General features: G+C 45.4%; 1 protein-coding gene across 2 annotated transcripts; it reads right to left on the reverse strand.

Moving 5' to 3' along the window:
- Window positions 1–294: 294 nt before the first annotated feature.
- dicer1 (dicer 1, ribonuclease type III) lies at window positions 295–23,751 on the reverse strand. Of its 2 annotated transcripts, XM_027159897.2 has the most exons (29): window positions 23,614–23,751; window positions 19,566–19,614; window positions 18,765–18,863; window positions 18,463–18,633; window positions 18,195–18,348; window positions 17,972–18,096; window positions 17,310–17,444; window positions 16,897–17,057; window positions 16,586–16,754; window positions 15,683–16,155; window positions 15,429–15,561; window positions 15,097–15,339; window positions 14,851–15,005; window positions 14,578–14,710; window positions 14,258–14,333; window positions 13,331–13,470; window positions 13,034–13,213; window positions 12,678–12,891; window positions 12,377–12,530; window positions 12,049–12,231; window positions 11,853–11,958; window positions 11,574–11,749; window positions 10,457–11,240; window positions 10,071–10,223; window positions 8,103–8,928; window positions 7,589–7,857; window positions 6,077–6,239; window positions 5,834–5,909; window positions 295–5,134 (listed from the first exon to the last, which is right to left on the reverse strand). In XM_027159897.2, the coding sequence occupies exons 4-29, from the start codon at window positions 18,574–18,576 to the stop codon at window positions 4,969–4,971; spliced, it is 5,661 nt and encodes a 1,886-aa protein (XP_027015698.2). In that variant the 5' UTR covers window positions 18,577–18,633; window positions 18,765–18,863; window positions 19,566–19,614; window positions 23,614–23,751; the 3' UTR covers window positions 295–4,968. The 2 variants fall into 2 exon arrangements, with proteins under 2 accessions (XP_027015698.2, XP_027015699.2); XM_027159898.2 differs by lacking the exon at window positions 19,566–19,614 and having other exon boundaries at window positions 23,614–23,750.
- Between the last annotated feature and the right edge of the window lie 343 nt (window positions 23,752–24,094).

Raw genomic sequence — 24,094 nt, forward strand, 5'->3', positions numbered from 1 at the left:
TTAGTTTTGACACGCTCTCTCAGTCTGAAGAGGAGAACCTCACAAAACAGGAGGTATGAACTCAGGAGCAAGTTATTTGCTCTCATCAAATGGTATAAAAAAAAAAAGTATGAACAGGAAATATAAAGGGTTGCTTTGTTTTCCCTTTTAAATCACCATCAACGACTTAAAGCTAACCAACAGACATTACAATTATGTATTTTACTAAAGGTGCCAAGAATTGTAGACGGTTTTAGTTAAAATAAATAAATAAATAAAGGACATAAGAACAGAATAATAAACAGAGGCGAGAAATGGACAACCATACCGTAACTTTATTGTAGATACATTTAACTACAAATGTTTAAAAAAAAAAAAAAGGGAAAATAAAGAGTACTAAAGGTGTTCGTGATCCATAAGGTGCAGATCGTAAACCACTGCAGCACTTTTACAGTATGAATAAGAATTCGTTAACGTCCTTTAAAACATCGCTGCAGCTCGCGATGGCCCGGAAATATCTCTGGATGATGAAGCAAAAAAAAAAGAAAAAAAAAAAACGCTGGTTGTTTTGAGCGTCAGATTCTCAATTAAAAAAAAAAAAAATAATAATAATAATAATAAGTGACAGCCCGGAGCCAACTCGACACTGATATGAGTGCATTTGATATACATTTTTTTTTTTTGAATTTGTGGGGGAAAAAAACAACAACAAAAAAACAAAAAACAACATTTAAGGGGAATCGAATAGCAAAATGTTACAATACTGAAATGTAGACAGCTGCTTGTTCGAGCCCTTTTTTATTGATTTAGGGGCTGAAAAATTACATAAGAGTAAAAAACAAACAAACAAAAAAAAAAACAGGGAGCTCTTCACTGACATGCACTACAAGATCTGGAGCTACAATATGTTCAATATAGTCTAACTTACAGAAAGGGCCTAAACTTAATGCAAGACATGCCCGTCAGTGGAACCGATCGAATTTCCCGTTCGATATTGACAAAATGACATTAAGGCAGGACACGAAGGTACACGTAAAGGACGTACATTTAGCCCCAAGATTGGAGAGATCGAATATTTTATTTTCTACAGTGTAATTCTCTGATGATATCCTTCAGGCACGTTGTATGTTCTATCTTTCTCGTCACTTCTTATTATTTTAAATAGAACTGCAAAATACCAGCAGTGGAACAGCAGCAAAGGCCAAAACCACAATTATTTTATACGTAAAATGGTATCATATACACATTTGTTTTTTTTTTCTCTTTCTGACATGAGGTAAAGTATGGCGCCCAAGTGCAATGCTCATTTGTGCTACATGTAGAAAAGAAACGAAAATAAACAAAGAAAAAACAAACCGAACGCAGTCTGCGGTACGCCGGAGGACTAACCTGACGTCCAAACCCCTTCTGACAACGAGGGGGGGAAAGAAAGAAAAAAAAAAAAAGTTTATTTAACACACAACACTTCCATCATTCTCTAAGCGGTGGGAGCAGATCTAGGTCTTGTGCTCAAACTTTTAGCTGTGATGATGTCATCAAAGTGGGTGTGGCACCGTATGAACCATTTCACATTGTGTACAGAAGAGCTCCGCTAACGTCTGATACTGAAATGAAGACGCAGATGAAGGAGGAGGAGGAGGAGGAGGACTGTGCGCCGTTAAGCTGCTGGAAAACACTCTGGTGACAATAAAATGTTATATAATGAAGTTAAAAAGGAACAGTTTGGCAAAAAGAAAGAAAGAAGGAAAGAAAGAAAGAAAAATGATCGTTTCCAGTCTAGACGTAGATGCGTAGCGTTCCCAAGAAGGTGTGTGATGTATGTGTGTCGGAGTTAGGGGTCACGTATATAGCGATTATGTAGCAAAATCTCTCCCTCAAACCACGCCCGCTTCGTCCTATTGGCTGACGGGATTCAGTCGCCGCTACGACTACAACCTCGGCTGACCTGACACCGAGAAACTGATCGTTTTCCAATAACCGAGTCCCGCTGCACACACCCCCCCCAGTTTAAAGTTATATTTCATGACGTGGAATGTCATCGCTTACGTTACAGCTGCTATAAACATTTTAGTCCTCTTTCATTTAGAAGCTGAGAGGTCAGGAGCTTTACCACTGACACTAAAGACTCAAAAAAAAAAAAAAAATTATTATTTTTTTTTTACAATAATTACAAAATAACCTGAAGGTGTTTAATTAGTAACTCGCCGTAACGGGTGATGAATCGGCCCAACCTGAACTGAGAATTCTGAGCATTTGGTATGCAGACTTCAATTCCTTATTCATCACAGACACCAAACACGTCTTGGCCGCCGAGATGCTTTTGTGACAAAAAACGTGCATTTTTTATTTATTTATTTACTTTTTATTTTTATTTTTTTTATAAAGCCAAACTAATTCCTTTAAAAAACCCCTTCTTCCTACAGAGCCAACAGGTCCGTCTCGGATGAAAGGGGGATGAAGCTGAGGCTGTGGCGTGCAGGGCCGCTGAACTCTTGCTCGGAGAAAAGATTGCACTCGGAGGAGCGTTAGTTAGTTTGAGGCCGGTGTCTGTCAGGGCGCCTGTTCGCCGTAGATATCGGTATACGCCGTAGGCGGTAAATTGTCGCTCTCTAAAGACTAAAAAGGCGTCGCTGATATTCCGGGGGGTGGGGAGGGTGATCGAATGGAGTCTAACTGCAGTGTGTGTGTGTGTGTGCGTGTGCGTGCAAGCGTCCCGTTCTAAGGTGCTTTTACAGGAGCAGATATGACCGTACAGCTCTATCTGCACATACCGTCGCTGTGATCCTGTTGACTAATCACGCAGGGCGTTCGTGAGGTAGCGCCGTCACCTGCCACATTTCACTTCAGGTGTGATTTCAGCCGTGCTTCTAAACGCAAATGGAGGGGTGGGGGTGGGGGACGACGACAGCAGAGCGCAGAACGGTAGTTGCCCGCCAGGACTCGCGGGTATTTAAGACACGTCTTCACGCGACATGAAAAATAATAGTAATAATCCACTGCAATGACTAATTATAGCCTACAGCTCGATTTCTGGGGTTTGAATGATCAACACTTATCCCCCCCCCTCCCCACCCCCCCAATCTGTCTTGCCACCATTAAGCAAAAGTAAACAAGTGAAAAAGCGCTAAAACATGAAAGTCGGCCTGGTTGTAAGACTTAAAGACGAGGAAAGGAAGGAAACGTGGCTTAAGGAAGTTGTTAAGGAAGCAGATTAGAGTGCAATCTGTTGATTTCCACAAGCGTTAAGCGAACCCTTTCCACACGGAGGCGCTGAGCGGAAACGTATGTGCAGAGCAAATCTTGCAGATTTGCTGTCAAATTACGGAGAAGGGAAAAAGAAAAAAGAAAAAAAGGGCCGAAGCCTAATTTATGGGCAGAAAACGTCTCGACGACTTCTGCCCGGATTCGTAAGAAAAGAAATAGAAGAAGAAAAAAAAATAAAAGTATTGGAAATGATGAAGCTGACCTCTACAACTTTTTTGATGCCAAAAAAAACAAAAAAAAAAAAACAGGATGAGCAAACCCACGATTTAGGTCAAATAAAGAGGTATTATAGTTACAGTGCAAAAAAAGATGAGAAATTCAAGCTTGATAATAATAATAATAATAAACAACAACAACAACAACAAAACATAGCACCAAAAAAAAAAGAAAAAAAGAAAAGAAAAAGCATGCAATTAACTGAGGTATTCGAGTAAAAATGCCTATTAATATGAAGACAAACATGTGAGACGACAAGCGTAACTAAAGGCTGGTTTCCATTTCTCGAGGCGAGTGAAATCACGGAGGATCGAGTTCACTGCTGACTGACTTTGGTGAGGCGAATGAATATGATTACGACGTCGGTACGTCGAGGTGCTCGGCGTCTTACAGAAGTGTCCGATCTCGTTTTTGTTTTGTTTTTTCTTTACAAAATCTGCAGCATATTTCCCCGAGTGATATGTCATCGTTGTTCTAATATTAAAATTAAACGCGCTCGGCGGAAGTGACGTCTGATCCTCGCAACGTTCGTCCGGTTTTAACCAAAGTGATCGTTCCTGGTATAAAAAAAAAAAGAGGTTCCTGAAACCCGAGATGGTAATAAACGCTTAATGTCGTTCTCTGTGTATAATGCTTTATATCGGCGGCTCTATAAATGTCGGTGCTTGTAAAGGAAAAGCTCAGACATGCTAACGCTGCTAACAGTGGCTGGAAGTGAAGGGAAACTACTTAGCACTGTGCACGTGCGGTTCAGACGCCGTTCTCGGCATTAACGCGCTCGCTCCTTTAAACGCTGCTGAATTACAGTAAGTGGGAATGTTAAAGGAGGGGCTTCCGTACTAAAACACGACGCTCGACCGATCCGGTGCCGAACCGAGGAAATGTTTGTGACCGAGCGAAACAGAACGTGAAGATAAGTGCAATGAAGATTAAAGGACAACGTCTCGAAACCGAGGGAAACGCTACACTCGTTCCGTGTTCTCTCTCTCTCTCTCTCTCCATCGAAGCGTTTTAAAAACGTTTCAAAAACTGGCACTAGTGCACAGACTGAGGAGTTTAGTGTTTGACTTTTTTTTCTTTCTTCTCCTCTCATTCTCTGGTTCGTTTGCGTCTGAACTAATATACAGTCGAACGCGACTCTGAAGCACGAGCTGATTTACGCACTACAGACAAAACAGGAGATTTGCTTTAGAAGAACAACGATACAAACAAACAAACAAAAAAAAAAAAGGACAAAAGAGCAGACACCTGACCATTAACACTTGCAGAATAAAGCAGTCTTGTGATCAAACAGAGTGGAGGAAATAAAAAGGTAAAGATTGTGTTTGCGCAAACAAGACGAAAATAAAAGAATATCGAAACCCATGAATTCAGTTTGAAGCCTCTGCATATGTTGATGGTAATTTCTCTTAGTTGAGGATACGCGATGAAGACGGCCCAGGAAGAGGCTTCGGCGTGTCGCAGAGGGCCGTCGTGTGTGTATGTGTGTGTGTGTGTGTGTGTTGTAGCTCAGCTGGTCTGGACCTGAGGTTGATTAGCTTTGAGGCTGCGCAGGGCGCGCCGTGCTGCTGCAGATTTAGCGATGCGATAGCTCCGACCGACTCCTTTAAACTTTCCTTTTCCCACCACCTCCACAGTCACGCGAACCTTCCCATCGTACGTCCTTTCAGCCGGACTGCGAGAGAGAGAGAGAGAGAGAGAGAGAAAAGACACAGCGTGAGTAAAGAAGTACATCTCAGTAGTTGACTTAAGCCTAACGACCTACCTACACACACACATATGCTATAAAGTGAGTGACGTGACATACGGCTAAGTACGGTGACCCATACTCAGAATACGTTCTCTGCGTTTAACCTATCCAAAGTGCACACACACAGCAGTGAACACACACACACACCCAGTGGGCTGCGGCACCCGAGGAGCAGTGGGGTGGGGTGGGGTGAGGGGTTCGGTGCCTTGCTCAAGAGCACCTCAGTCGTGGCCGGCCCGAGACTTGAACCCACAACCTTAGGGTTAGGAGTCAAACTCAAACCATTAGGCCACGACTTCCCAACAAATACGCTAAACATACGGTACACTATGAACCTTAACAGATCCCCCCCCCCCAGCACTACACACAACAATAAGCCCTAAGCTTAATCTTACACCTCTAACCTATTATCCTAAACCAAGCTACACCCAATCCTTAAACCTCCGAACCGTAACACCTATAAATCAGTCATAACAACAAGTCAGGAACCTTTACACCCTGAACACAAGCTTCTTACGTGTTGTACAGAAACGTCAGCAATCAGGCTGATGGGGCTTTCACACCTCATATATGGGTCCTAACTTGTTAAAGCGTGTGGATGGACAGAGCGTTAAAGTGTCGCACCTGAATTTGGCAGTCTCGGGTTCCATCTCCAGTAGCTCTCGCACGGGCGAGCGCGGGACGTTGGCCGAAAATTTCTCTGCAAAACAAAAACGCCCAACATTTCAATATAACATCTCATCACACGTACAAATCAGTCCATATGAAAGATAAGTGTGTTTAAGGCCCTCGCCACAGGAGCTGACGAACAACCAAGCTATACAAAATGCAGACATGATTCAACGACTATATGCGTCTCGTCCTCACCTATCAGCGGCCTCATCATTGGATAATACACTTGCCAAACGGTCTCGAGTGACATCTTGCTATCCATGTAAATTGCCCCGGCTAGTGATTCGAAGATGTCCCCCATTGCTTTGGGGACCTCAATATCCTCCTCTTTCTCTTCGTCTTCTTCGGATCGGCGCAGCTGAAAGGGAGAAAAGTGATTGCAGGTTTTTTCCCCCCGTTCATTGCAGCGTTTTCTCACAGGAGCAAAACCGCACACGGCCGTACGCCGGACTCATTTTAAATTAATTGGACCCGGCAAACAGATGAAAACGTTATATGTAGTGAAATAGCTCGAATGGCGTACGAGGTACGGTCCGGTTTTTACATCTTCCACCCAATAAATAAGCACTCAGGTTGAGAATTGGTCATACATCACAGGCCAAAACACCATCTGTCCTCGCTTACGTTTAACGTCGGACTTAACGAAAGCCTCGTCTGTCGTGCTCCGGAGTCTACCGAGACGATGCTACTCGGCTACGTAATTAAGGGCGACGTTAGTATCCCATGTTGTCCCCGAGGCATAAAATGCTTTCTAGCGAAAACAAGGCTATAGTCAGTGCCAAAATAACCATTTCAAAATAAATTCGATCCGACTGTACTTCCAAAAAAAAAAATAAATAAATAAAAGTGAAACAATTAAAGAAAAACAAACACAAACAGAGAAACGATTCGTGCTGCCGATGTCGGCATGACGTTTCTGAAGACTCCCGGAGGAATACGTTCATCATAAAACAACGTACAGCGTGACGAAAAAGAAAACCTTCTGGAGTTGTATATACGGGTTGTAAAGAAACGAACGGTTCAGACGGAAAAAAATAAATACTTTCAGTAAGCGGGAAAACCAGCCAAAAAAAAAAAAAAAAAAAAGGTGGGGCTTCGATTAACGACTATTGTGATAATTAACTAATCGATCGACGATGATGGATTACTTTCAAAACAAAACACCAACAGATTGTTGCAATGTAAGCTGACTGTACACACACACACACACACACAGGTCTGCCAACACGTTAAAAGCACCTGCCTAATATTGCAGGTCTCTATTAAATTGTAGGTCTCTGTTATGCCACCGAAACAGCTCATCATAATCAGACCTCTAAAGAGAAGATGAAGACAAGTCCTGTATGTTAAGAGATGAGGTCATTATAGATCGGATTTAACTGCCTCACATGTCCAACGGATGCTCGATCGGATTGAGATCTGGGGGAATTTGGAAGCCGAATGGTTAGTCACGCCGTTCCTAAACAGTAGCCGAGGTTTTCCGGCTGAACGTCATCGTAACGCTTGTCCGTTTTTCTGTCTACCGACACCTGGACTGAGAATCGACTGTTCGCTTGCTGCCTAATACGTCCCACCCCTTCACAGGTTAGACGTTCTGAATCGCTGAGTTTTTTTAAAATCGGTCAATATTTCAAGCCCGTATGTGTGTGTATGAAAGAGGCAAATCATTTCAGAAAAGTGTACACCAAGTCTCCCCAAGCTACTGACCTCAGAGTCCATTCCCTGCATTTCGTTCTTCTCCAGCTGAAATTGCACAAAGTCGTCGATGACGTGGAACAGCTCGGGCGAGATGGCTTTGAAGTATTTGTGGTAGTCGTATTTGACGGCCAGGGAAGCGAATATAGTGTTGTTGACGAGTGCGGAGCGCAGATCGGTCAAGACGCCGGGAGAGTGCTGTCGCGGGTCTTCGTAAAGGTGCTTCGTTATGAGGTAGTCTAAAATCGCGTCGCCGAGGAACTCCAGCCGCTGGTAACAATCTGCACTCACATGGACGAGAGACACACAAACATTTGTTGCTGCTTTGCGATTTTTTTTCTAGAACCTGACAAATGTGGTTCGGTTTATTTGACATAAAGCAGCTATTTTACTTCCTATATTATAATCTTGTTTTATTTTGCTCTGGAAAGTACGCTTCGGATTTTACAGCTAAATGTGTGTCAGCTTATCATCGGTGTCGATTCGTTGTTGTGATTAACATCGCTTTGTGTTTGCAGACACTTGCCTGTGATGGTGTTATAATGATATGAGGCGTGGGTGAAGGCCTGCAGGAGGTAGGCCTTGTTTTTGAACACATAGTTTATTTTCTTCTCGAAGTTCTCGAAACCCGAGATCAAGTGGTCGAGAGTGCGCTGAGCGCCCGGGTGCTCGAACATGCAGCGCGCTGGGATCTGCAGCCAGCCGTACTCGTCTTCTACGGCGCTTCCTCTACCGGTGTCCTCCCCGTGATCTCCACCACCAGTCACCTTCTTTATCCTCTTGTCCACAGGCAGCACCTTGAGGCCGAGCGAGCAGAGGAACATCTGGGCAGCCCTCTCCCCACAGCTGGTCAGGTAGCAGCCGAGCAGAGCCTCCACGCAGTCGGCGATGCTTTTGTCCGCAATGCACTGCTCTGTGTGCAGGTCGTACGAGATGCACTGCTTGACCGTTTGAGCGCCGCAGCTCTCCTCGGCCGGGTTCCAGAAACCCACTACGAACTCATCCTCTTCCGCCGCTTTGCTCGGGTCCAGGTAGCACATGGCGTCCCAGGAACTGTAGTCAAAGTCGTCATGACCGCCATCTGAAGAGAACATGGCCTTCTTGGGCGCCTTCCAGTCGCAGCTGGGTTCGGAAGGGAAGACGCCGAGGGGGAACTTCTTCCCGAAGGCGCCGGAGCCGATCAGCATGGTGTCGATGAACTTGATGTGTTCGTGGTAATACTCCAAGTCGTCTTCGACGTTCACTTCATCCTTGGGCTCCTTCCACATCAGGTCCTCGTCGTCGTCGTCGACGTCGTCCTCGTCGTCAAAATCGTCCTTGGTGGCCTTGCCGTTAGCCATGTCTTCTTTCGCCTAAAACGGATTTACGGTAAAACAAACAAAAATTAAAAAGGGGGTAATTTCGGGGAAATAAAGTCGAGCCCTTTTTTAACAGGCCAACGACTCTGAAAAGCAGCACTTAACAACAACAACGTTCACGGAGAGGGATTTTCGATGATTACAGTTAGCGTTTGGGTTAAAAACACTGCGTTAAATAAACCCCGGAGGGTTTTAAATGTACAGGCAGAGTGAGTCTGGCTGTCCCGCTGCTTGAGTCATCGGCTCGGACGCCGTCCAATAGCTGACACGCATCCTGAATATCATCTTTACAGCATTAGTACGCCATAAAGTTGACCATGTGGGAAAGATTCTGATGAATATTCATTAAAACGTTAACAGTCCTGACATCTAATATTGTAATAATATGGAGAGTCGAGGCTGAGAATGAGTCAGCTTCAGGCAAAACCGGCATAATCTTAGCCGACACATGAACAGCCTAAACCACACGGAGCAACCCAAAACACACAAGCCGGCTCCAGAACGCCCACTCCAGAGCGTGGGTGAATGTTTGACATTTTCCTACTGATTTCTGATGAATGCGTTTTTCTTCCTTCTAACTTTTTTTGTGTCTTTTTTCCCCCCAGGCATGCTGATTAATAACACATGTTCAGAGCTCAACTACAGCATGTAATACATGCTCCAAAACTAAACGCTTCATTGTGACTCGATCACATTCTTTTAAAGCATAAATAAACCGTTTTTGTTTCCGAATTCCGGACCTCTTTTTATCCGGCGTCGCTGTATACTGGCGTAGAAATTTATCCGCCGCTCGCGCGGTTCTGAACACGACGAAGCCGCGGACATCTTTAACTGCTGCTAATGAATACGCGTGTTCTGTTGCACGCTAGACGCCTCGTTGAAGCCGCACGTTCTACAACGCCGCGGAGGAAATACGAATTGAATTCCGTCTTTGAAGCATGTCAGGAAGGATAAATGCACCCCCTGGTGGCAGACAGAGAAAGTCCCGCTCCCAAATAAAGCCAAGATGTTCTTAATAGGCCAAAGCGGACCCATGAAACCAGCTGGCAAATTGCGCATGAAGATGCATGTTGATGCGGAGTTAAGTGAAGCTTGCAGCATAAAATAAACATCGGCGGGAGCTGTGGGAGACCGACCTCATCCGAATCCCACTTGTCGGTGGTGCTCTTGTCCTGGTTCACCACGTAGCCCGGGGGAAGCCAGTTCACAGGAGGATCGAAGATGGACACCACCATTCGACTGGGCAGACCTTTCTTCTTCCCCAAACGGTACAGGTTACAGTTACTGACCTAGGGGGGAGAAAAAAAAAAAGTTCTTCCAGTTTTTCCATAGTTCTATTTAAAAACAACACATACAGTTTTCCTAAAAACAAACGCTCAGGTGTGTAGTTTAGACAGTCGGCTAACCTCGGAATAATTTAAGACTAATTAATGACGTGCGTCAATTTAATAAAGAAGCCGTGCCGAGCTAATTAAAATAAACCCGAAAGCACACTCATGGTCGTGAGCAGCATGCGAGCTACCTTCTTGCTTCTCATGTATGAGAGTCGTCCCTCGTGAGCGTCGGGGTAAGTGCAGAACAGGTAGGTGGTAATGGCGTGTTTGAGGAAAGAGTCCCCCAGCATCTCCAAACGCTCCAGATTAAACCCGTCGCTGGCATTGGAGAGGGTCAGGGCCTGCAGGATGAGACCCGGGTTCGGCCCGAGGGCTTTCACACAGTCCCCGGGTAGAGCTACTGTCTCGGGTGCTAAAGACGACGACGACAACGTGGTTGAAGGTGCTTCGGTGCTGGTTGGCGTTTCACAAACGAGCCAACGCTCTGAGGTAGGTTTCGTCACACGTCCGTCGTGGAAATCCGATTTCTCATCTGGGATACATTCATGGCCGTCCTGGGGCTCGCCGCTCGGAACTGAGGTAGTGGGTTTTGTCGATACGTCACTCGCTAGCTGGCAGTTTAGGCACACGTCGTGGCCGTTGCTGAGGTTTCCGGAGCATTCACACATGCTCCTGTGTTCTTCTGATAGCTGGGCTCTGTGTGCACACGTCTCTAGCTTTATATCTGGTGCGTTGCAGTTCTCCTGCGAGACTTCGCCCTCTCCGGGCTCGGACGTGCCGGTGCTGAGGTCCTCCTGGGCAGCGTGATCCGGGGCTGCTGAGCGTGCAGCATGTTTACAGTGATCATCATCAACATCATCACCGTCGTCATCCTCCTCCTCCTCCTCCTCCTCATCTGTGCAGGTGCTGGGACAGGAAATGAACGACTTACTGTCGATGGATTTCTTCCAACCAAAGTCTAGATTGGAATACCTGCAGAAAACCAGGCAGAAATCACAGAGATTTAAAAAGAACATGAGCAAACCTGATAAAAAAATAAATAAATCCCCAGAGAACTTCCACAATCGATCTAAACTGACATACGGTCGATTTGCTCGTTTTAAACAAATATGAGGCTAATTTGTAACAAATGGAAATAAGATTAGTGATTAGGGAAAATAAACAAATACCACAATTTCACAGTTTACTGTACATTTAGTCGACATCAGGTTGTTTGCAGCACTTTTACTGATGCATCGTCAATGAATTTTCTCTCTGTTATAAGGAAGGGAGACAGACTGAATATCACGGGTGTGTCGGACTGACCTGAAGTCAGGCGGCAGGCTCCGAGTCCCCACTCCGGCATCGATGGCCGTCTGAGCCCGGAGTTCCTCGGCTGTCAGGAGGCAGTGTAGCCTGTAGAGGATGCTGGGAAGGCACACGGCTTTTCTCCACAGAGAAGCGGGGATTGGGTGAATGGCGCACAGTTCAGGGACTAAAATCTGTAAAGTAAAGTCTTTATTATTTATTAGCAGCATTAGTCTGTAGCGTCAAGCAGGAAACGTCCCACCGGCTCGATTACACTAACCCCGTTTAGATCTATACCTGTTTGTTCTGCAAGCTCTCCCACTTGGCCTTCCGCTTCTCCGCGCTGCTCAGAGGGAGCGCTTTGCCTTTTTGATTCAGGTGCCGAGGGGTTAAAAGATTCAGTCTAAAAAATAAAATAAAAACAACAAACAAAAGCAGACGGTCTTTAACGGAGCTCCTTTATGCAATAAAAGGACTTCGTTTGATGTCCCACCTGGAGGACGTGTGGTCCACGTCTAAAAGCGGCTGGTTGACGTTGGACAGGTCCAGGTTGTACTTGGTTTTATAGTATTCGGCGAACGTCTCGTACTCCGGCGAGGGGAATTTACTGAGAGGCGTGAGGTCCGTGTAGACGTCGGCTACGTAGAAGCGATGAGGCTGGTCGAAATTACGATACCTGAGAGAAAGACATTTAAAGTAACGTTACAAGCGGAAGCTTAAAGATTTACAGCTGCGACGGCATGCAATTCTGTCTTACGTCCGATCAAATCGCCGCTAACTTATCAGAAGGCCTTATCGCAGGGGAGAACATTTCTGACTACCTTGGAATGATGACAGCGTCCTGGTAGTCCTCCAGTTTGAAATTAAACGGGTTCTGCTTCGTGTACTGAGTACTAGGAATGCCAATTCGTGCTTCAGATTTCTCGATGTCCTCCATGAACCTGAAGTCCATGTCCAAAGTACTGGAATCGCCAACTGGAAAAAATACAGACTCAGTTAAAGGGGAAGAAAGGGAAAAAAAAACAAAACACCTTGATTAATAACCACCGTCTTATCGATTCCTCCCCACATTCCTACTGGGGAGGAAAGAAAAAAAATGGTGTGGAGAGGAAGTGCACTCACCCACGTTGAGAGGTAGAACGCAGTAGGCCGAGTCGGCCTCGGTGGGCCTGAACTCCAGTGCAGGTTTCTCCAGGCGGAGGATGTGAGAGAAGATGTACTGGTGCAGGCGAGTGATGAGCTCCAGCTGGGACGAGCTCAGAGTGAAGCCCGACTTCAGCAGCTCTATGGAGATGGTAACCTCACCGGAGCGAGTATACACGGGGAAATGAGGGATCTGGAATGCATGATAAAAAGAAAGAGAGTTAAAGAGAGTAAAACCACTACGGCGGTGATTTTCTTGGACATTTTCTTCTCGCTGAAATCCGCAAGCTCTGAAAACGAACGGCAGAGCGAGTTAAAAAAAAGAGTGCACGCACGCGAGGTATCGGTTTGGCTGTGAGAATGCCGAAGCATCTGGTGGTGTCCTCGGGAGGGTACAGCTTTCTCCGGCGGAAGTTGAGTTCGTCTGGAAGGGGTGTGGTCAAAACCATCCCGATTACGTACAGGTAGTAAGACTGCTCCGGCACGGGGTAACTGCCTCGCAGGCATTCTGGGATCTGAAAACACACACACACACACACACACACACACACACGACACACACACCCCTAAACTTTCACACTGAACTCATTCACCTTCAGGTTTTCATTCGCTGTAAATTTGGGAAGACTTACGGCTTTGGGGTAGCACTGTCTCCTCTTTGTGGAGCCGGGTCTGCCTGGAACACTGGTTTCCTCTTCATCGTGCAGGTCCAGCTCCTCTTCATATTTCACCGTCTCCTTTCCCACTGGCATTAAGTGGTCATCCAGCTCACCTGAAGCCAGACACAGAGTGAGAGAGAGAGAAGGAGGAGAGAGAGAGAGGAGAGAGAAGAAGAGGAGAGGGGAGAGAGAAGGGGGGGGAGGGAATGAGATAGCGAGGAGGAGAGAGAAGGAGAGAGGGAGAGCGAGTGGGGAGGAGGGGGAGGGGGGGGGGGGGGAGGGAGAAGGAGAGAGAGAGAGAAGGAGAGCAAAGGAAGGGGGGAAGGAGAGGGGAAGAGAGAAGGAGAGAGAGGGAAGGAGAGGGGGAGAGAGAAGGAGAGAGAGAGAAGGAGAGAGAGAGGGAAGGAGAGGGGAAGAGAGAAGGAGAGAGAGGGAAGGAGAGGGGAAGAGAGAAGGAGAGAGAGGGAAGGAGAGGGGGGGAGAGAGAGAGAGAGAGAGAGAGAGGAGAGAGAGAGAGAGAGAGAGAGGAGAGAGGGAAGGAGAGGGGCTGAGAGTAGGAGAGAGAGGGAAGGAGAGGGGGAGAGAGAAGGAGAGAGAGAGAAGGAGAGAGAGGGAAGGAGAGGGGAAGAGAGAAGGAGAGAGAGAGAGGGAAGGAGAGGGGGAGAGAGAAGGAGAGAGAGAAGGAGAGAGAGAGAGAGAGAGGGAAGGAGAGGGGAAGAGAGAAGGAGAGAGAGAGAGGGAAGGAGAGGGGGAGAGAGAAGGAGAGAGAGAAGGAGAGAGGGAGAGAGAAGGAGAGAGAGAAGGAGAGAGAGAGAGGGAAGGAGAGGGGGAGAGAAGGAAAGAGAATTAATCCTTTCACTCACCAGCTGTAAGAAGACAGTGGGGGGGGGGGGTGCCTACCTATTTTGTGTAGTTTCTCACAGCACACAAGTGCAACAGCTTTCTCTGCAAGCCTCACGCAGTGCATTGAGGGCCCCTACAGCAACAAAGACAAATCGTGAGCATGAAGCTTTTCATTGACACCTTTTGAAGATTGAAAAGAAGAAAAAGAAAGAAAGAAAAAAGATCAAGACCAACGACCAATCAAATATCATCATGGGTCTGATATCATCAGTAAAGTCATCACTCAGCATCAGATAACGTTCTCGGTCTGAGAAGTACGCTACGGATTACATCCTGATTAAACGGTGTGGAATAAAGACAAACTAAACGCTACTTACGGTAATGGGCTCTCTGAGGGGTGAGTTGATTGGGAGAAAGAGGGTGGAGCGATACACACCCATTTTCAGCTCTACGGTCTTGCACTTCGGGGCCAGGTGTGTAAAAGGGTCACTGGGAAGTCTGGCACAATATCTGCACAAGAAAAAAAAAAAGCAGCACTACATGAGCACCAATGTAGCTGTTATTACATAATGTAGCGATTTCTGGAAAATCCGCGTATTCTGTTGGCCCTTAGCGAGCCGTGTGTGACGGGAACGTTCAGTCATACGGACCGGTTAACGTGGCCGATAGCCGTGTTGATGGTGACTCTGGGGCCTCCGTCATCAGACCGCAACGAGTACGGAGGGAGAATGTTGTCATCGTCCAGCACGGACTCCACCTCGTACTCGTTACACTCCGCTGACTTGGAACACTTGTTCCTGAGGATCTAGGAAGTGCGATCGAAACACATCGTTAACTAAATGACGTGTATAAAAAGAACCAGCAAAAAAGTTGCACGTCTTGTCGAAACCGCTGACCTTCTCGATGGCTTTGTAAGTCTTGAGGTCCTCTTCGAAGGCTTTCGTGCGTTCGCTGTCTGCGAGCATGATGTAATTGGAGACAGGGGCACGTGCCCGGCCTTTGGACTGAACGTAGGACCGATACTCCGTGGGCAAGTCAAACCGGACCACCAGGTTGCACTTTGGGATGTCCACGCCTTCCTCTACGATGCTGGTGGCGATTAGCAAGTTGGTTTCATGTGCACGGAATTTCCTCAAAACCTGAAGGAAAGCAGGAGGAGACGTTCGAGCTCGGCTGACAGAGTGATAAAAAAAAAAGGGATATAACGCGAGCTTTAACGTTCACTCACTTCCTCTTGTTTCCTGAACTCCACTTCCATCTGCTTGTTACGCGGCTGGTTCTTACCGATGCTGTGGCCTGTGATGAAGTTGCTGCTAATGTAAGCAAGCTCTGGGTCCTGCTTCCCTGCCTCCTTTATAAGCCTGTGTTTGACATAAGAAAAACACTTGAGGCATTTATAAGGCACTTATGACATGTGGTATATACTTTAAAAAGTTATTTGATCGTATTCGCGTTCCTCTATTCCGATCACGTGACACGAACCTATTTAAAACCACCGCCGTGTACCGCCTTTCCACGAAGATGATGCCACAAAGGATGTTGGTAAACGGCGACGGGAAGTTGGCCTCTGCTTTTTCCTTCACCTCGACCTCTTCGTCCTCGTCCTCGTCTTCGGAGTCGCTCCACGAGACGTAGTTGTCCTGATTGCGGTTGTTGTACCACTCGACGCTCTCGAACTGCTGCCTCTCGAAGGGTTTATACTCGTGAAGGATCTCGAGCAGCTTGATCACTTTGGGAGTGACGAACTTGAGGTCGAGAGACGCCGGGGAGAAATGCTCCTCGCAGAGAGCGTGCAGTTTCCTCAGGATGGTGTCGGCAAAGAGCAGGAACTTGCGGTTTAACTCTGCCTGCTCGTGCTTGATGTACTTCTGCAGCTCGCGCACCATGATCCCGGCGGCTTTATCTGCGCACCAGGGGCCGAGCACAATCAGGACCGCCCTGCAGTCGCTCAGGACCTGCCACGGCGACAATGTTAGTGGGGGGGGTGAAGATTCATCGCAAGAGCAAGATCACCAACAACATGAGAAAGCTCTAGAATTTTTTTTTTTTAAAGTTTAGCTTTAATATAGTGAGATGAAAACGTGTTCCGAATTAAGCAGAATAAGCTCTTCAGCTATGGCCGAGGCCACGAGGAACGTATTACGCAATGGTACATCAACAGAGCACTTTATATTTCAGTACACGTTATTTACAGTGCTTATCAGCATACTCCATTTATCACAAGGTCTTACGACAAACCGCTGCAGCCCAAGTGTGTGTGTGTGTGCGTGTGTGCCAATACATTAATCCAAGTCATAATCACACAGTTAAACTCAAGGTCAGATGGTAACTGGTGGTTGCTCCTTTATTTCTTTGCCTGAATCTCAAATGTTTTGGAGCGCAAACCTGTTTGGAGATGTAGGTGGGGTCTCGGTCCTCCCGGTGGGCGGTTAAATTGTAATCGTTGAGAAAATGAAGCGCGTCATCCAACTCGTTTAGGAGCCTCTCGGACAGGCCACTGTTATCCAGATAAGGGCCGCAGTCCAGCACCACTTCCCTCGGCTGGGTCGCATACCTGCGTTAGGTAAAGAAAAGAAAAAGGAGGAAGAAAAAAAAAAAGTACGATTTTTATTTGGAAACTTGAACTTGATTTTGAGAGACACTGAACTGAACGCTCGTTATCGTGAGCCAGTGGACGGCGGTGAGGATGATCGCACCTGTCCAGTACGACGAGATCGGTGGCGGTTTCGGCGTTGCACCTGAGGATCTTCTCCAGGTTCTGGATCTTCTCCTCAAGGTCAGATGGGTCACATTTGCCGTTCAGAATGGAAGCGGTCAGACCTAGGATACGTGGGCAGCCTGGACTGTCCTCACATTTCTGGGAGTATATGGGAAAAGCTTCGAATGAAAACGTTATCGTTGAATAATTCATCAACTCGATGCAAAGTTTAATATTCATACACTTTTAAACTTGAGTCAGTGACATGATTTAAATTGCATACTTATTAAACCGTGCTGCTGGAGTGCGTGACATCTTTTTTACCATCTCACCGGTTTTAGATGACACATTGATTCATTTCTCTCCATGAGCCTGGACATGATTCTCAGAATTAATACTCTGTCATTTCACCTTCATTATGTCCCGATAGGGATGGTCCGTGATTGCGAGGTGGCACTCGTCGAAAATGACCAGGTTGATCCGCGATAGTGGCAAGACCCCGAACCTCAGCACGTGCAGGAAGATGTTGCAGGTCATAACGAGCACCTGCGGGGAAAAAGAAACGATGAGGAGATAAAAGCATGTTGTCCGGCCGACGTTACGATCGAGGCGACGTACAGATCGGGTCCTGCTCGTGTCACTGACGATCTCATCAATGTTCTCAATCTCATCGACGCTTGAATCTCATCATAACCTCGTACTTAGAAGGACCTGATCACGCAGTGACAAGCGACACTCAGAGTGATCCAGTATTAAATAAAGTATTAAACTAAAAAGTTACCTTTACTTTTCTGCACTTCTGTACACGTTGCATTGTGGAATGTTGGGCTGAATGAGAGCTAGTCAAAAGTTCTGTTTGTCATTAAAAAGAAATAATCCTGTCACTGTTACCCGAAGACATTTCTGTAATACATTGTATACAGTAAAACGTTAGCATCCGACTTGTTCAGAACGTTATAAAGAAATCGCGGCGTCCAGCTGGAGCGACACACCAGATATCTCAGAGAATTTAATCACGACGTTGATATTATTTTGGTCAAAACGTCCAGCCCGATTATTGAGGAGAACCGAACCTGATTTTCCTTGATCTCTTCCTTCCAAGCGTCCTCCGTCCATGACGCCGAGTTCTCTACATATTCCCCGACCCGGAGATCCGAATGGGTTCTCACAGTGGAGGCTTGTTGAACCACAGATGAAACTAAACCGGAGACATCTCGTTAATAAACACGTAAAGAGACGGAGAAGGGAGAAGACCTGGAGTACAAACTCACTGTACTTTTCCCGTCATATCCGTACCTGTATTGACCAGGAAAACGGTCCTCCTCCCATCCTCCTGGCGGATTTGGTGGGAGAGCTCTTTAATAAGAAGTACTGCGATAAACGTCTTCCCTGAGCCGGTGTTTAAGCAGACTATAGTGTTGTGTTCGAGAGCTGCTTCGAGAAGTTCGACCTGAAGTAGGGGTGGGGGGGTGGGGGGGATTAGCAACAAAGACGTGGAGGAGAAATTCACTTGTCTTATGTAATTCTATTACGTAATCAGCTTTAGTGTCTAAGAAAGCCTTGCCTGATATTTTCTTGGGGTGTATATGTTGTCGTGGATCGCTTCCTGCTGCCACGGCAGGCCAAAGAAAGGCCCCATGGGAGAGGAGGCGGGGGTCACCAGCTGCAGTCCTGCCATGCTGAGACGCCAATCATCCAGTGTTTATCTCATTTCGTCCTGATCTTCGAAGTTTCACTGGACAAGGAGGAAAGATTGCACATGACTTGTGAGATCGCTGCCCAAAACACCCTCGGAGAACTCCGAGACCGTCGTCATCTGAATATTACATAAAAACTCATTCAGAGAAGGATTTCTTTAGGACTTACAGGGTGTGTGTTTGGCACAGCGCTGTGGATCCAGGCTGCACTTATTCTGGGCTTCATCATCGTCACCATCAGCACTAGTCTCGACCCGGCCCACAGAATCTACGGCACGAAACACAAATAACGTTTATTAGAACTTCATGTTAAAAGAAGCACGACATTACAGCGGCGTGTTGCAGGATCCTCGAATCCGATTGGTTCGATCGTCTCGGTTCGTTGGTCGAAATATACGTAATTGCAAACATGGTAAAATTCTCTCATTTGTTAAAGCAGTCTCCCATTTCAGCTCTTTGGAACAGTCTGCCACAGGAAAGTCTTCAGTCTTTTTGCCAGAGATGGGAGACTCGAGTCACATGACTTGACTCGAGTCAGACTTAAGTCGCATATTTGAGACTTGCTTGACAAATGTTAAAAAGACTCGACTTGACATTCATGACTTGAGATGACTCCGAGAGTTAAATGACTCAGAGATCTGGACTCGACTCGAATCAGACTTACGTCGCAAATTTGAGACTTGACACTTGCTTGACAAATATTAAAAAAAGACGAGACTTGACTTTGACTCCTACCCCTGCTTTTTTTTGCTTTATTGGTTTCGGTGTAACTTGACCGGATGCATTCTACATCATATCAGGACATCGCTGTTGACCTCCGGCTGGTCACATTAACGCGGTCTGATTATTTTCCCATCGCAGCGCCGATCGGGATGCTTTCAATTTTGTGGTCTTTTAAAATATGAGAGAAAGTATTTTGAGCAAAGCTTCAATAATCTGCATTTTACGAAGCCACAGAAACACACAGTACCTCACACGGCTCAGTCGGTCACAACTTGAGGTGATATTCTTCCAATGTTCTGGGGGGGGAAAAAAAAAGATATATTTATATATATATATATATATATATATCAAACAGAATATTATTATGAACAGGGAACGCAAGCAATGTAGACCTGGGCTGTCGACAGGGGTTTTTTTTTTTGGTGCTGGAGTGTTTTACAGCTGTACACAGCTGTAAAACATCACTGTTCACACTGCAGGCCTTTAACTCGGCTCACAGCACATTTGCTCCTGGTTAAATCCTGCTCTCGCTCTGGGTGTTGGAACTGCTGTAAGGTCGACTCGAACGCACGTGCTAGTTGCTTTCAGGGTTTTTTCTTTAAAATAAACAAATAAATAAAAAATGCTGAGTTTTTATTTCGGGGGAGGAGGCGACATGGTACGTCGTTATTTACGACTTGATATCAGTGTAAATCGTTAAGTACACACAGACGTACATTCCCGCTGGTGCCTCAAGTTTGTGCATATAAAATAAAGCGTACAGAGAAAAGCAAAAGGAGAAAAGTCGAAAAGGGAGAGAGACGGGAAAGGAAGACGGGAAGAGAGCGAGGGGTAGAGATAGAAAGTGAGGGAGGGAAGGAGAGGGGGGTGCACAGAGTGAGAAACACGAGTGAGAGAGGTGGAGAGAAAGGCAAGGAGAGAAAGGCAGGGATGGATAGATGGATGGATGGATGGATGGATGGATGGAAGCAGAAGAAGGGAGATGAAGAAAAAGGCACAGAGATTAAGGCAGGGAGAAGGCAGGAATGGGGGAGAGAGAGAGGGGGTTAAGGCAGGGAGAAAAAGGCAGGGATGGATGGATGGAGGTAGAAGAAGAGAGATGAAGAAAAAGGCACAGAGATTAAGGCAGTGAGAAAAAGGCAGGGATGGAGGGAGGGAGAAGCAGAGATGTAGAGAGAAACAGAAGACCAATAGAAAGAGATATTAAAAAGAGAGAGAGAGAGAAAGAGAGAGAGAGAGAGAGAGACGGTGAGAGACAAACAGGGACAGTTTGATGACATGATCTTATGATTGTGATCTCAAATGTCTCTTTAAAAAGAAAAGTAAAATAAGAAGCAGAGCTCCCTGCTGCCTCTGATGACTGAACACAACACAGATCTGTGGGTCTTAAGGAAAGTGTTTTAAAGGTCCGGTTTCCTCACCTTAAAACACACGACAAGAGATGACTTTAGTGTGGCTTAAACCACTATGACCAGGCTTCCAAAAAAGAAGTTCTCACGGGCAACTAGTAAAGGTTGTGTACAGTTCAGACACCCTACAATCAGAGGCACCATGGCTTGACGACTAAAAAAAAGGGGCCAATTATTTACAAAAAAAAAAAAAAAAGAGGAAAAAAAAAAGGCCCAAAGGCTCGCTATCATTCAGGAAGCAAAGGGCCCCCTTCTGCGCTTACACGCGTGTCACATGCCTTCATCAATAATTCATCCCTGCTTACATTACTGTCGCTTTAATTTGAAGGCAGCAACACATCCATTTTGGAAGAAATAACATTTGTCAAGCACATGTGGTGCACAGGCGTGGGCTGCAATAATACACTGCTTTAATCTGGACTGGAGGAACGTGAAGCCTGGATGATTAGCTGTTTAGACGTTTTAGAAGTCGTCACTGAAATCATCACCTCGACACATGCTTTGGATATTTTTTGGGGGGGTTATTAGGTCTGGTTTTATGTAGAATACACGACAGAGGGTTGTGGAACCGAGCACTTTTTAGAAGCGCGCGCGCACACACACGCGCGCGCAGAACGTATCTGATGTACAGGAATCATTTTTACAGAAACTAGTAGGTAGCCAAAGGTAGCGAGGAAAAGCGTAAGAGAATCATTTTTATCAAGTTTACATTAATGATACCAATGTTATTGTTTCTATAATAGCAGCATAAATATTGACTTGTCTTTGACTTAAGTAAGGAGTCTCCAGTGTCAGCGTATAAGAACAGCCAGAGGAAGACTTCAGGATGGTGACTTTCTCAGTTTCCTGATAACATGGGCAAGTCGTGGCCTAATGGTTAGAGAGTCTGACTCGTAACCCTGAGGTTGTGGGTTCGAGTCTCGGGCCGACCATGACTGAGGTGCCCTTGAGCAAGGCACCGAACCCCCCCAACTGCTCCCCGGGCGCCGCAGCATAAATGGCTGCCCACTGCTCCGGGTGTGTGTTCACGGTGTGTGTGTGTTCACTGCTGTGTGTGTGCACTTTGGATGGGTCAAATGCAGAGAAGGAATTCTGAGTATGGGTCACCGTACTTAGCCGTATGTCACTTCACTTACATGCTGTAATTTATTTTATTTGTCCCTCCCCACACGGCCAAAGGTTTGTGGACACCTGACGCTCACGCCCACAAAGTTCACAATGTCTTTGTACGCAGCAGCGTAGCGATTTGCCTTCACTGGGACCAAGATCAAACCTCTTCCAGCATGACGATATGGATTTGCACATGGATTTGTGGTGTGGTTAAGATCGAGTGGAAGAACTTGAGTGTCTTACACAGAGCCCTGACCTCACCCGATAAACACCTGATACGCTAACTGCACCCCGACGTCAGCGCCCGTCAAGCTAACGTCAGGCTAAACAAAATATCTTCGTTCCCTAAGATCATTCGGCAATCTAAAGGGAACCCAAAGGTAGATTCACTTCATTTTAATTGCCTGGTGAAATTCAGGCATCAAAAAACAGTTGTTCTTTAAACAGTAGGCCTTGTTTAAGAAGGTTCTTTTCCCCCCTTATAAATTTGAGACACACAGAAGGAGCTGAGACGTTCTGAATGTCCAGAGATAAAATCAGGTAATCGACGACAGGGTGGCGCGAAGAAGAGTTTTATTTCTTTCGTGTTGTATTTGTTAATAAATGAAATGTCGCTCTTTTTAATCTTTTTTCCTGCAGCAAATAACTTGTTACAAAACACTAACACTGGAGACTCCTTCCAAAGAAATGATAAAGCGTCCGTTTATTTATTTATCCTCATTTTCTCTTCTTCATCATCATCTTCTTTTTATTACTACTATTATTATTATACATTTATTTCTTTTTCTCTCTCTTCTATTTCTTTACTTCTGTAAAGCTGCTTCGAGACGACGGGAAAACTGCTAAAAGCTCTATAGAAATAAATGAAGTCGAATCGAATCGAAAACACCACCAACTTCATCTCGTGTCTTTTCTTCTTTGTTAAATCAAAGCTTTCTCTCTTCCTACATCCCACTTTAACCTCCAATTCTGCTATTATTTTCCACAATGCAGCTCTCAACTCAGATATTAAATAAAAATAGACATAAAACAATCTTAAAATAAAAGCTGCCAATAAAATGTAAAAAAAAAAAAAAAGAAAGAAAGAAAGAAAGAAAGAAGGAAAAAAAGTAAGAAAGAAAGCTGTAACTAAAGTGCCACAAGTTTAGGCCTCGATTCGACCTCAGCTCTGGCTGAATGCCGAATGGCTTTGCCCTGGTGCCGTAGTGCACTAGATAGGGCGCACGCGTTCAGGGTGTTAAACCCTAAGGAGTGCATAAGTACAGTGAGCGGGGCACTATTCGGGACGACCCCAAGTGCTCCAGTGGAATTAATAAGAAGTTATAACTGAGGAAACAGAAACGTGTGTATTATTATGAAAGGGTTTTAACCACGTAAATGAATATACTCACTTAAAAGTATTTAAATGTATATATACATACGTTTCTTGATACATATTTAGCGAGTTAGCGTTGTGAGCTAACTAAAGAAGCTAACTAAAAAAACGGAAACACTAAAAATAGCAGAATGGTTTCATCAGTACAACAATCGTCCTTCACGCGTCGTTATCACTTTATTTTACACGCATTAGTTTTATTATTAATATTAAAAATGACGGTACGTTGATGAACAGCCGATGATGACTATGCTAAGCTATGCTAAGATAAGCTAAGCTAAGCTAGCATGCTGAAATGTCACAGCGTTAGCCTGTGAAGCTAACCTGGGTACAATTTTCTTTTATGTTATTTTTTTAAACTCGTGCATGAAATAAAACGTTTAAATGATGGAGAATCTCACCGATGATGTGTATTCTATAGCTTTAGTGCTGTTCAGTAAGTGAGTTACTCTTGTCCTTACTCCATTCCCTCCTCCTCCTGCTGCTGCTAGTACAGTTGCACGCGCACGCGCACTCACACATGCACACGCCAGCGCGCGCACGCAAAGCAAACAGGAAACCTACAAACCGGACTCTTATTTATGTTTACATTTTATTTTTCTTACTCTATTGCTTCTGATATATTTTTTCTTAAATATTCTTTTATATATAACAACTTCAGGAAAGTCCTCCGAGGATTGTACACTTTAAATAAAATGACTAACAACTTTAGGTTTGTCAGTCTGACAGACAGTCAGACATACAGATAGACAGACAGACAGACAGTCAGACATACAGATAGACAGACAGACAGACAGACAGTCAGACATACAGATAGACAGACAGACAGATAGTCAGATAGACATTCAATCAGTCAGATAGACAGACCACAGTCCCTCAACG

Source organism: Tachysurus fulvidraco, chromosome 12 (genome assembly GCF_022655615.1).
Source record: "Tachysurus fulvidraco isolate hzauxx_2018 chromosome 12, HZAU_PFXX_2.0, whole genome shotgun sequence".
Lineage (NCBI taxonomy): Eukaryota > Metazoa > Chordata > Actinopteri > Siluriformes > Bagridae > Tachysurus > Tachysurus fulvidraco.

What these genes read in the sequence shown, in the direction of transcription:
- dicer1 (XM_027159897.2), bottom strand. Translation starts at nt 18,576, where the DNA reads ATGGCAGGACTGCAGCTGGTGACCCCCGCCTCCTCTCCCATGGGGCCT. An exon ending in AAGAGATCAAGGAAAATCAG is followed by an intron (nt 17,445 to 17,971) that starts GTTCGGTTCTCC and finishes TTTTCCCCGCAG; the next exon opens with GTGCTCGTTATGACCTGCAA. An exon ending in AGCCTGCCGCCTGACTTCAG is followed by an intron (nt 11,241 to 11,573) that starts GTCAGTCCGACA and finishes GGTTTTCTGCAG; the next exon opens with GTATTCCAATCTAGACTTTG.